Below are 11,811 nucleotides of genomic sequence, written 5' to 3'. Positions count from 1 at the left end.
CTTCAATGCTGACCTCGCTTCTAACATGCATAATTTAGTTCTTGTGTAAGTAGCCTAGGCTTTGGTTCAGTATATTGTACTCTGTGTTTACAGCATCAGTGTGTGTTTCCAACTTCGTATTGATCACACAGCATCCTTTTGACCTCCGCTTTCTTTGCTCACCAGTCTTCATTTATCACCTCTGCTCTGCTTCATTAGATGTATCCATTATTCTTTATCGCTTATTAACCTATGAAGGGTCAAGGGGAACCCGGCCCGATCCCAGCTGACAGTAGGTGTACACCAAGGACCGATTGCCAGCCAGTTGCATGGGTGATGCAGTGAAACATGTTGTAGTCACCCATATGGCAAATTGGAGGCTCCAGTGAAGCTGACATACTTAATTTTTGTCCATGAAAAGATGTCAATGAAAACAGTAAGAGGAAGAACACGTTCACAAGATTCTGGTTTGCTAATCTGGCAACATTTTACGCTGGATGTTCTTGTGTAAAGTTAATACTATATTTCTAAAAAAAACAATGCACATTAGCCACATCAACAAAATTTGAAACAAAATACTACACAAACTAGAGATACCCTATTTGTGCATGTTTTTTTTAACTCTCAATCCATACCATTCACACAATTGACTGATTATCCATCTATTTATGTCTATCAATTCATATTGTTGACAATAATTCACAATTGCCTTATTTGCCAGCACACAACAATGCGTAAAGCCTTTTAACACAATACTCATTTTAGGAAACACACACATATTTTTTGTGCTGCTGACAGTTTCGACTGATACTCCAGTCTTCTTCAGAGCCGTCATCCGACGTGCTGCTGACGTGTCATTTATCCATTTATGCTTATTGTTATACATCGATCAAAGTTCAAACTAGTCTGGTCTGGCGGTTTGTACAGTGGAACAATAAACAAAAATAGAATACAAATAATTAAGGGTTGAAAAAATCCCCTTACATGTGAATAATGGGGAAAAAAATGAATTGGAAAAAAATGTAAAACCACATTTGTTGTCAAGTGTCACCTCATTTGTAATAACTGCATGAAAAAATATGCCAATTAAAAATATGCTGCGGTAAGAAATTCAAAACAGGTCATTCTGAAGTGTAAAGTAGGCCTACAACTGTGGAACAAAGACTTATGTATATATGGGTTGTTCACAACGAAAGTGAGGGAAATTATGCCACATATTTAAGTCTCCTAAAGAATCCCCTCCCCGTTTTCTGAAATAGTGATAACTTTTCACTTTGTGTCCTTACATACACAAGACTGAAGCAAACTGCTTGCTGTACAAAATTAACAGTTTTTTTTTTTTTTTTATGTCCAAAAACTCAAAAGTGCCAAAGTCTCAGGTGACTCAAATCATTTGGCAAACAAAACCACTTTACAGCTCAAACAAAATTCTCTCTTTCTCTGCTCCAACATAGCAGGTCAGTAAGTACTGTACTTCAGGCACTGCCCACTTGTGTTTTCATTTTTTAAGGACTGACTTGTCTCTTCATTTTGGTTTTGGTTGAGTATTTCCAGCAGAAGTGATTGAAGGGACAATATTACCACAATTCTGTTCATAGCAGTGATGCATTGACAATCTAGAAATGCATAGTCCTATAGATGTTCCAATTCTGTGCGCCACAAAGGTTGAGCAACACAACGGTCAGGTTCCGACCGAAAGAAGACTACAAATTTTTCCTTTAATACCATCCATCCATCCATTTTCTGTACCGTTTTGTCCCCACGGGGATCGCGGGTCTTTTAATACCAAGGAACCCAAAAGTCACACACACACACACACACACACACACACACACACACACACACACACACACACACACACACACACACACACACACACACACACACACACACACACACACACACACACACACACACACACACACACACACACACACACACACACACACACACACACACACACACACACACACACACACACACACACACACACACACACACACACACACACACACACACACACACACACACACACACACACACACACACACACGAACACGCGCACACGCGCACACACACACACACAAATGAGGATTTGGCACATCTGTATGCACCACCTGCACTAAAGTGCAACTTCAGCATTACGTTCAGACAGCTTGGCTTCTTCAGCAAACTGGAGATAATTCCCTGTTTACCCAACAGCATATCACATATCTCACCAACCAACACACATGCAATGCGCTGCAATGTAAAGATTTTTTTCCCCTGAAGTCACCGCCTTTTTACACTATCTGCATGACACTAACTCTCTACTTTGGACTTTTGCTTTACTTAGTAATTTGGATGATTACCACTTTTCTCATTGACAAAAAAGCAGAAGATCGCCACTTTCACGACATTGGTGAATGTAGGACTAGTCTGTGTCAGCCACTTTCTCTATGTATTTCAAAATGTATCCAAATGCGTCATCAGGGTGAACAGCATCAACGCCAAACAGACTTTATGCATAGGGACTAAAAACGGAGTCCACTGCCACAGGAGAAAAACAGAAAATATTACATTTGATCTCTAAATGATTGCAAACAGGAAGAACAAAGCAGACAAAAGGAGCAACCGTTTTAGGATAAAAAGAGAAGACCACTAGCAACATATGTACGTACATGCACCATGCAAATGTGCACACACAAAATAAGCCTTCAACTTAACTATAAATGACAACAGTTGAAATTACAAGACGCACCAAACTAAACATCAATTCAACACAAGGATGAAAAAGAAATGCAAAACCGAAACTAAAACACCAATCCCAAGGGCACGCCTGCAAACACATTTCAATATTTTAACAAAAGTGGCAGTCCAAAAAAAATGATTACTGTCACGGCCTTTTATTTTTTTATACTCCAACTTAATTTCCTGTGTACTATGTTTGGAATCCTAAAGTTAACGTGATTGATAGAAACCAGCAAGCCGAACAGCAGAAATGGAGCAAGTATCACATGCTCACACACGTGCACAAACACTTTTGCTGTTTATGAAATGATGTCAACACATAAATAAACCCTACGAGAAATATCCAAAGACAAGGTTAACTCCCCTGCAAAATTCAATTATGTCTGACAGCACAGGGAACAATTCAAACATATAAAATGTATGAATGTCATTGTTTACATTTTACACAGGAGAACCTATCAGGCAGTCTTAAATGAATCCCTCTGGTTGCTATTATGTAATATTCCAGCAAAGTATGAAATCCCTTGGAGATATTAGTGCAGGATAACAAGAGGATTTATATAAAACGACTTAGTATGGTGCAGTGGGCCAAAACAGCAGAGTGTGAAACGTAATAGTGAGAGTTGCGGTCATGTGGTTGAGAATGGAAGCTTGCCAAGATGTATAGAACCTGGCAACTTCCTCAACCTCAATGAGCCCCAATTTATATTTATTTATTTATTTATTCATGGGGGGGGCTGACATTGAAGGTTGGGGTTAACTGATGCATGATGATGGTTTTAATCAAAGTGAGTGCAGAGTAAAATTGCTGACTGATATTCATGGGAAAGGCGAGGCTGCTTGGCTTTGGGTGTGTCCCTGGAAAAGATCATAAACAGCATTAAACAGTTGCTTTCTTGGTGAAATTGAAATGTTTGATACTAACGGCATTATACAAGCTTGATATTGTAGACAATCTAATGTCCTTCAAGCCCAAGGGAAAATGTTGCTTGAGGTTCCTTTTTATGTAACATATGTAAAATAATATTTTATTGTGGAGCAAAGTCACGTGAGTGTTTTTATGTGAAAGAAAAATTGTTATGTTTCCTTTGCAAAACAACTCATTTCTGCAAAGAAGAATCAAAATATTAGTCAAATATCATTCCCAAATTTTAGAGCATGCACTGCAAAATTGTTTTAGTCAACAGCAAGTGGTTTTCTTTGATTTTAGCCTGATAGACATTTTCATTACATTTGGCAGCATTCCGACACATACATAATAGACGAAACAGCTTCAACTTGTTTATTCTGCCAATTTTGACCTTACCGGAACATTTTGAATAGACAATATAACAAACAGTGGGTTTTTTTTCAGGGGGGGGTTGAAATTTATTATGTACTAAAATAACAAGAAAGTAAATAGAATTCGTAATTCTGAATCTACTCTCGGGGGCAAATCATTTTCGTGTTGTCCTCCAGTGGACTAAAACAACACTGCTAGTTTTGGGGCATTAGCGCAATTACATATAGATTGATAGATAGATAGCTTCTTAACACTCCAGCTCACTCATTCTTTGACAGGTTACATCATTGAAAACCGAACACTGCCAATTGACACACGTACGTATATTTAGTTTAGTTTAGGCATCATTTTGCTTTTCCCCCAAGAAAATTAAACACGTAGAAAGACCAGTGTAGTATTGAAATAAATGTGATCAACCAACCCCAAAAATATGAAACTTTTTTTTTTCCTTCAGTATCTCAGGAGCCTGAATTCAGTAGTATTTTGTGCAAAAGTAAACAAGAAGAAAAGCAAAGGTGACTCAGTAATATTTTTTAAAGATTGTGCATTGACTGCCGTTTTGCTAGAAAACTATCCAGTTCAAATTAATTTTTACTGAATTCTCCTGAACCCAAATCTAGTTTAAGATTCTACTTTCACCACTCGTGAACAATAACACAGACCAGTATTCCCCAACGCACCTCAATGTCTCCTGACATCTGTTTGAAGTTTCTTTTTATTAAGAAGGCTATACCAGACGCATAATCACTGTACATTGATTTAACATTACCTTTACAATTAAAGTCTTCACTGAAATTACAGAATAAATATATGCACATTTTTTCTTCAAATCTTTGTGTGAGAGAGAAAACATTAAAAGTGCCTCCTACAAAGCTGTTAGTGGGTGATGATGGGGCAAGGACAAGGAGGGGGGGCAGGGGCAGGATCCAGAGACAATTGTGTGGAGAGTGGAGGTTTAACAAAGTGCATGGAAATATCCAGAAAAACTTGAGCGTTGTCTGATAATAATATTCACAAATGTTTGACCATCCGTGCCTCATTGGCGCATCTTTTATGAGAAGCACCCTGATAGAGACAGAAGTCCTAATTAATGGTAACAGCCATAGTCATAAGATATAAAAATTAAATAGAACACTGAACTGTTAATACGTTGCAGTATCTTTGTTCACAATGTGATGAATTGCAACCACCTCAATGCCACCCCACACCCCTCATCTTCCTGCACTGCAGCGAGTGCATGCAGCAAACTGCAGTTCGTATTCATATTTGTTTTATCCATCTTCCACTGATTTCCCATAGCCTTTATGTGCATGGCCTCCGGGTCTTTGTACATCCTAGTGAGGGGTAAAAGAAGCAGAGAATAACCCTTCAATTCAGGGAGACGTCCTGCTCCCGTGTGTCGAGGGAATTCCATAAACAAAGGATTTCAGGATTGTGGTGTATATTTTTTTATTCCCTAGTGCCTCTCTTAGTCCTCTAATGCACTCCTCTCAGCAAGTAGATATATTTATATTATAAAAATAACAGATGCTGACATTGCTGGCTACTCTGAAAAAAAAGGCACTTGATTGAAACATCTGAGAACAACCTCTCCTCCGTAAAGATTTAGGCGGCACTGTAATATGTTTTATTTCGTATCATGCTGCCTTGTTCAGATTGACTTTCTTCTAATATTGGTTTTGGGTGGTTGTGTTTTAAGGATAACAAAGTGATCATGTCAGGCCTTTCTCCTCTGAGCTACAAATGTTAAAACCGATACGATTTTTCCAACACTTCGAGGTAATCCGGCTTGGTTTGGAGTTTGGCCCTTAACTCCAGGTAATCGCTTTGGGACGGTTCGGGGTAGCAGCCTTTCCCCGCCGTGAAAAGCAAAGTCTCCTTCAGCCGAGCGTCCTGTTGCAAATCTGGGTACTGCATGCCAGGTGGGTGTGCATGTGCCACGTGCATGTCCTTGATTTTGGAAGCGGTCCCGTAAAGGCAGTCCACGAAACCGACGGTAGGCGTGGGCCTTTGACTGTCAATGACCGTGGGGCAGAGTCCACCGTTCTCATGAAGTCCTGCAAAGTCGGCTGTGGTGTGGTTGACACCGACGATGGTGTTGAGTTGAGAGTTGGAAATAGCCAGGCTCCACTCTCTTTCTTTCTCTAACAAGGTTCGATAGTTGTTGCTGCTACTGCTGCTTCCATTGTCTTTCTTGGCTGAAAACTGCCCTCTGTCTTCATCTGACGGTGCTGCTATCTCCCCCTCTCGGGGCTTATAGATGGGGTTGTTACACATCTGAGTCACAGGATGTGGGATGTAATCATAAACATGGCCATGGGAATGTGAGTGACTGGGATGAGTGTGTGTGTGCAAGCTGGGGGTTGGCTTCTCCAGTGTACTCGAGTTGCCGGCGCTGCTCTGCCTTGGCGCATCCTCAAAAATCCTGCATTGCATCTGGATCCCTGTCAGATCCACCTCAGAACGCTTCCTGAAGGGCAGCTTCTTCCTCCGACGAAGAACAAAGGCAAACAGCCCGGCTGCTACAAACACAGCAGAGATGAAGAGGATGAGGAGGCTGAGGATGAGGACGGACAACGGAACTGCATCTCTTACAGCTGCCTCCCCCATTCCAGTACTCCTGGTGGTGAGGTCATCCCCACCAGGCTGAGCGGGTAAGGAGCCTAAGGAATATTTAAGTTCAGGACAAAGTACTTCAACCTCTAATGAACGCAAATCCTTCCCAAAGGCAAACTCTGGCGTCTTGCAGATGACATCTCCAACCACAATGACAGAGGAGAGCTTTTCCACCCATTGTTTGAGAGGGATGATATCGCAGGAGCACTCCCAGGGGTTCTGATGAAGGTCGACTTGGACAATAGAGGTCAGGTGCTCCAGGACTCCACGCACAGGCAAGGAAAGGAAATAATTGTTGCGGAGGTTGAGGCGAGCAAGGTTGGTGCCAGCGAAGACGTCATCGGGGAGGGAGCGCAGCAAGTTGTCATTGAGAAAAACCAGCTGCAGGTTGGGCATCAGGGAAAAGGCGTTTGGTTGTATCTCTCGTATAACATTATACTCAAAGTAGAGTAGGCTCAGCATCTGGAGTCCTCGAAACATCCCGGGGGTGAGCCTTTCGATGTCATTGCCATTCAGGTATAAGCTTTTTAAGTTTGGCAGGTTGATGAAAGCGCCCTCCTGCACATAAGATATCCGGTTGTTGCCTAAATGCAATAAATCCAAACTCGAGAAGTTCCAGAAATCAGAGCGGTAAATTTTCTGTATTAGGTTCCCGCTGAGATATAATTTCTTGGCATTGAGCGGCCTCGGCAAAAGGTCAGAGATGTTGTGAAAGCCTTTCTCCTTACAGTTCACTGTTAGGCCCAAGTCAGTGATGTGAAGGTTGCAAATACATCCGGCGGGACAAATTATCGGGATTGGAGGTCTTGTCTGATAGCCGGCAATGGGGGGCTGGTTGATGCCTGGGTAAATACTACGCTGTGTTGGGGGGTTCTTGGTGGGACGAGGTCGTTTTGTGGGCTTTATTGCAGAGGATGCGGTGTTGTGAAAGGAGGAGAGCATGGAGGATGGTTTGGTAGGCCACGTGTTGTCATTGTTGAATGGGATGCGTGGAATTCCCAGTTTGGCCTCAATCTCAGAATCGGAGAGCAAAGGGCACAGCTCATTGCGCTTGATTTCCCGTAGGTCTTTTCCATGTAAATGGAACGGGTACTCGCATGTTATTTCGCCTACCAGAGCAGTATAAGGAATTCTCTCCAGCCAAGTCTTTAGCTGGACAATCTCACACACACAGTTCCAAGGATTCTCCTCCAGCTGAATTTCCATCAAGCTCCGCCCAACGTACTCCAACGTCCCTTTATAGGGCAACGTCTTTAGTCTGTTCCCCCTAAGGTCCAAATGTGTTAGCGAAACAGACCGGAAGAGATAATTGGGGAGCAGTGGAATCAGATTGTCATTTAGTATAAGTACTCTCAATTTGTGGAGGTGCCTGAATGCACCACTTTCAATCCTTTTGATAACATTGTAGTCTGCTTGGAGATACTCTAAACTCTCCAGTCCGAGGAATGTGTCATTCCGGAAAATCTCAAGTTTGTTCTCGTGCAAGAAAAGCCGTTTGAGTATTCCCAAGCCGTTGAATGCTCCAGCGTGGATGTCTTGCAAGGCGTTATTACCGAGATTTATGGATATGGCGTTGTTTAGATGGAGAAAGCTGTTAAAGTAGAGCTTCCTCATAGAGTTTCTCTGCAGGTTGAGTTTGAATGGCCGGCTCCATATCTGAGCAATCTGGCTCACATTTGTAAATCCTTTGCTGTCACAGTGCACGTGGAAGATGCCCTCTTTGACCTCGCAGTAGCAGGGCTCGAAGCACGGCTCATCGATCTCCTCCGAGTCCTCCAGTAATGGGATCGGGGTGGTCCATCCTAAGGCTATGGTGCTCAGCAAGGTAACCCACAGCATCCTCGCTGACACCAGATGGGTGAAGTCTGGACTCCAGGAAGAGAGCCACTTCACAGCACTGCAACAGAGAGAATGAGGGAGAATGAAAAGGGGGGTAGAAAGTAATACACAAACACACACAAATCTGAAAAAATAAAGTTCGAGGTGTGGGACGTGGCAAGAATAGGCGCGCATTCGTCATGGTGAAATGGAAAAGCACTTGCAAATGAACTCCACCCAATGATACAATAACACAGGAGACTTCTTGATATGTTGCCACGGGTACTTCAAACAAAGTGAGCTGAGTAGACTTGGAACGGGGATGCGATATCCATGCGAGAGAAACAAATCTCCCATAGCGTTAGCATCACCGAGCAGACCCAGGTCCATTTATAATACAGCAGATATGCTGCTAAGGTTGTAATAAATCACCTCAGAGATGCTTATCGCTATGAATAAACAATGGCAACAGCAGGTGGGTGAGGTTAGCAGCAAGAGGAGACACCGTCCCCCTGGTGTATTTATTACATAACAGGAGACTCAGTCACCTTCTTAAGTAATGAGAGCAGTGAAAGATACACTGCAGACCGAGAGTGCTGAACGAACTTAAATATTCAGCATTTTTGGAATAAATCCCAGATATAGTATGACTGTCCATGAGTATATAGGAGACATGCATAGAGGCGTATTAATTAAATAAGAAAAATACAACTAATCTAACAAATAGAATAAAAAAAATACAAAATGTAGGATTAAAATTAAGACAAAACTGGAAACAAAAAACTAAATAAAAAAATATATAATAGAAAAATAAAATGATTTCATGATTCATTTCAATGAATGCAAAATTAACATTATTTTAGAGGTTAAAATACAACCTTTTATTGGTTGTTAAAAATGCAAATAATGCCGCACACCAACACACACACGCACACACATACACGCACACATCATGCGCGCGGTTTTTCTCTGCCCTCACTGACGGCATTTGCGTTTAGGTGAGAAGTCTGAGTAGGATTTCAGCTACATTTTCAGGACGACTCATTTTTGAGGAAACAAAAACATTTGGGGTTAAAAGTAACACGGATAATTTGAACATTATCCAAAATAAAATTATTATTATTTTAATCTGTCGTCTTAGTAACTGGTTTAAAAATCAAAGTTCAGCACAGAAGTAATGTTCCATTCAATGACGCACACACCGACTCCGGGAACTGTCCGTTCAACCGTGGGTGCTGAAATCCAGTGAAGTCTTTGGCGGAACAAATCCGCTGTCCGCGGTTCTGATTTAAAGAGCAAAAAGAAAGAATAAAGAACGAATAAAGGCAAAAGAGGGGAACCTCCAGTGAAAACGGCGAATGAAGAGAAAATTGTGAGCACGTATTCCTTGGAAAAAGCACCCAAAAATAGCAAAATAAAAGTCATTAAATATCATTATTGTGTGATATCTTATGATTCCTCGATTTCCATCCTTTTTTTCAACATTTGTATGTTTATGAAATAAAATACAATTTATTTATTTGTTAATTTTAAATCATTTCAATGAAGTGGAATTGGTATACATACTTAGTTTAGAGGGATTGCCACTTCTTCATCCTCCTGCGGCGTGTTCTGTTGTGGCCCGCAACGTCCTGCACACTGTCCGATGCCGGGCTGCGGGGGAGGAAAAAAAAAGGAACCAGAAGTGGAGGTGAAAAAAGCGTTGGAGAGCAAATAGACGGAGCAGATATGGAATGCAGAGTAGAGATCGACTTGGAGTAGAAGAGAATGTGGCATTGATTCATAGTCAAACGCACTTCAGTTGAAAATGCTAAATACTTTATATTAGAAGGCAACAAAAGGTATTTGCATTAGCCCTGCCAAATCTTCTCTTTAACTGAAAGCACTGAGTTCAATCTAGCAGAGAGCATCGCGCTCGTGGAAAGAGATGCCAAGCATAATGCAGCAACATTTGGCCGTGGCTGACGTGCTGAAAAGAACACGACTATTCCACCATCATGTTAAAGTTAACACAGATGCATACATGACAAAGACAACTGCACACCCATTTACAGCATACGATCAGCCAACTCACCTTAGGTTTGTGCTGCAGCTGGGAAGCATTGGGGGATTTAATAGCAGTACTAAAACAAAAAGAAAAAACGAGGGAACAATACTTTGATTGTTAGTTTTCGCTCTCTTTCTTCCCCATCTCCCGCTTTCTATCTCCTTACCCTCTCCCCGTGGCTGAGGCTAAAGGAGAGGAGGAAGAGGAGAGATGAAGACGTGAGAGGAATGTGAAATCTCTCCCTCGCTCTCCGGTGACTCTGACTCTCTCCCCTTCTTCTTCCCACTCTCCTGTGTGTGCTTAAAATGCAAGTCCTCGAGTCCAGCCCGTCCTGCCTCTTCCTCCTCCTCCTCCGCCGCCGCCTCCCGGGTGAGCGCGCTCGACGACTGCGCAGCCGGGTGACAATACTCTCCTCAGGACCGTGCCCTCGTTACGGTTGGAGCAATACGCAGCAGGAATGTGGACGGATTGCTCGGCTGCCTTTATTTAGTTTCATTTGCCCCCCGCAAGCTGCCTCGCTTTCTTTTCCACGCGTCCAAAAAATGCCTGCTGTCGTGCGTCACAGGAGTGATGAGGAGGGACTGAGCGAGTCGGAGAGTTGGAGGGAGGGAAAGGGTGAGAGACGCAGAGAAGAGAGATAGGGAGTGAAAGAGAGGAGGAGGAGAAGGAGGGGGAAAGAATGATGGAGACCATTTGGAATCTTGGGTGAGAAGATGTTTTCGTGCACCACGCCAAAGAACTAAAGATAATGTGATATAGGTGTGAGTGAGACTGGCAGACCTGTGTATGTCATTTGAAGTGGAAAAAGACATTGTTCTGTTTATTTTACTACTGGGAATAGATATTAAGTAGTTTGGCATTCCATCTAAAATCGCCCAACTCCTCTGTGATGACGACAGCAGGTGATCACGACTATTTAAAGCAAGAAGGGAGAGGCGTATTCACACTCTGTGCTCCCCCCCCCCCCCTCCTTTCTCGATCTGCTTGCCTTCCCGCGTCTCGCCTGCAGCGGGCAACACGCGTCCGTTCTTTGGCAGCAGCACCAACGGGAGCCAAAGCACAGACTGAGACAACGTCACCTCAACCCGCTCTGCAAAGACAAACGTGGTATCGTGTATCCCTCGACATGCAAATTGCGTCGGTGCTCACATTTGTGCTGATGTAGAAATACAGATATTTTCTTTGACAACAAAAAAGACCCTGGTAAAAGTAGAAGTGGTAGGCTATTGAGTCAACTCATTGACTTTACGTAAAAAAAAGAGATGAGATGCATTAAACTACAAAAGTACAAATTATGTTTCATTGTCAGTTGTATACATTGTCAGTATCAATTTTGATA

General features: G+C 42.3%; 1 protein-coding gene across 2 annotated transcripts; it reads right to left on the bottom strand.

Moving 5' to 3' along the window:
• Positions 1-4,056: 4,056 nt before the first annotated feature.
• On the bottom strand, positions 4,057-11,237 carry slitrk3a (SLIT and NTRK-like family, member 3a). 2 transcript variants are annotated; one of them, XM_037268682.1, is made up of 4 exons: positions 10,500-11,237; positions 9,992-10,078; positions 9,628-9,708; positions 4,057-8,504 (listed from the first exon to the last, which is right to left on the bottom strand). In XM_037268682.1, the coding sequence occupies exon 4, from the start codon at positions 8,444-8,446 to the stop codon at positions 5,738-5,740; it is 2,709 nt and encodes a 902-aa protein (XP_037124577.1). In that variant the 5' UTR covers positions 8,447-8,504; positions 9,628-9,708; positions 9,992-10,078; positions 10,500-11,237; the 3' UTR covers positions 4,057-5,737. The 2 variants fall into 2 exon arrangements, with proteins under 2 accessions (XP_037124577.1, XP_037124576.1); XM_037268681.1 differs by lacking the exon at positions 9,628-9,708 and having other exon boundaries at positions 10,500-10,548; positions 10,639-11,236.
• Between the last annotated feature and the right edge of the window lie 574 nt (positions 11,238-11,811).

Source organism: Syngnathus acus, chromosome 13, assembly GCF_901709675.1.
Source record: "Syngnathus acus chromosome 13, fSynAcu1.2, whole genome shotgun sequence".
NCBI lineage: Eukaryota > Metazoa > Chordata > Actinopteri > Syngnathiformes > Syngnathidae > Syngnathus > Syngnathus acus.
Note: the sequence above shows the minus strand (reverse complement) of the source record. Positions and strands in the feature narration are given on the sequence as shown.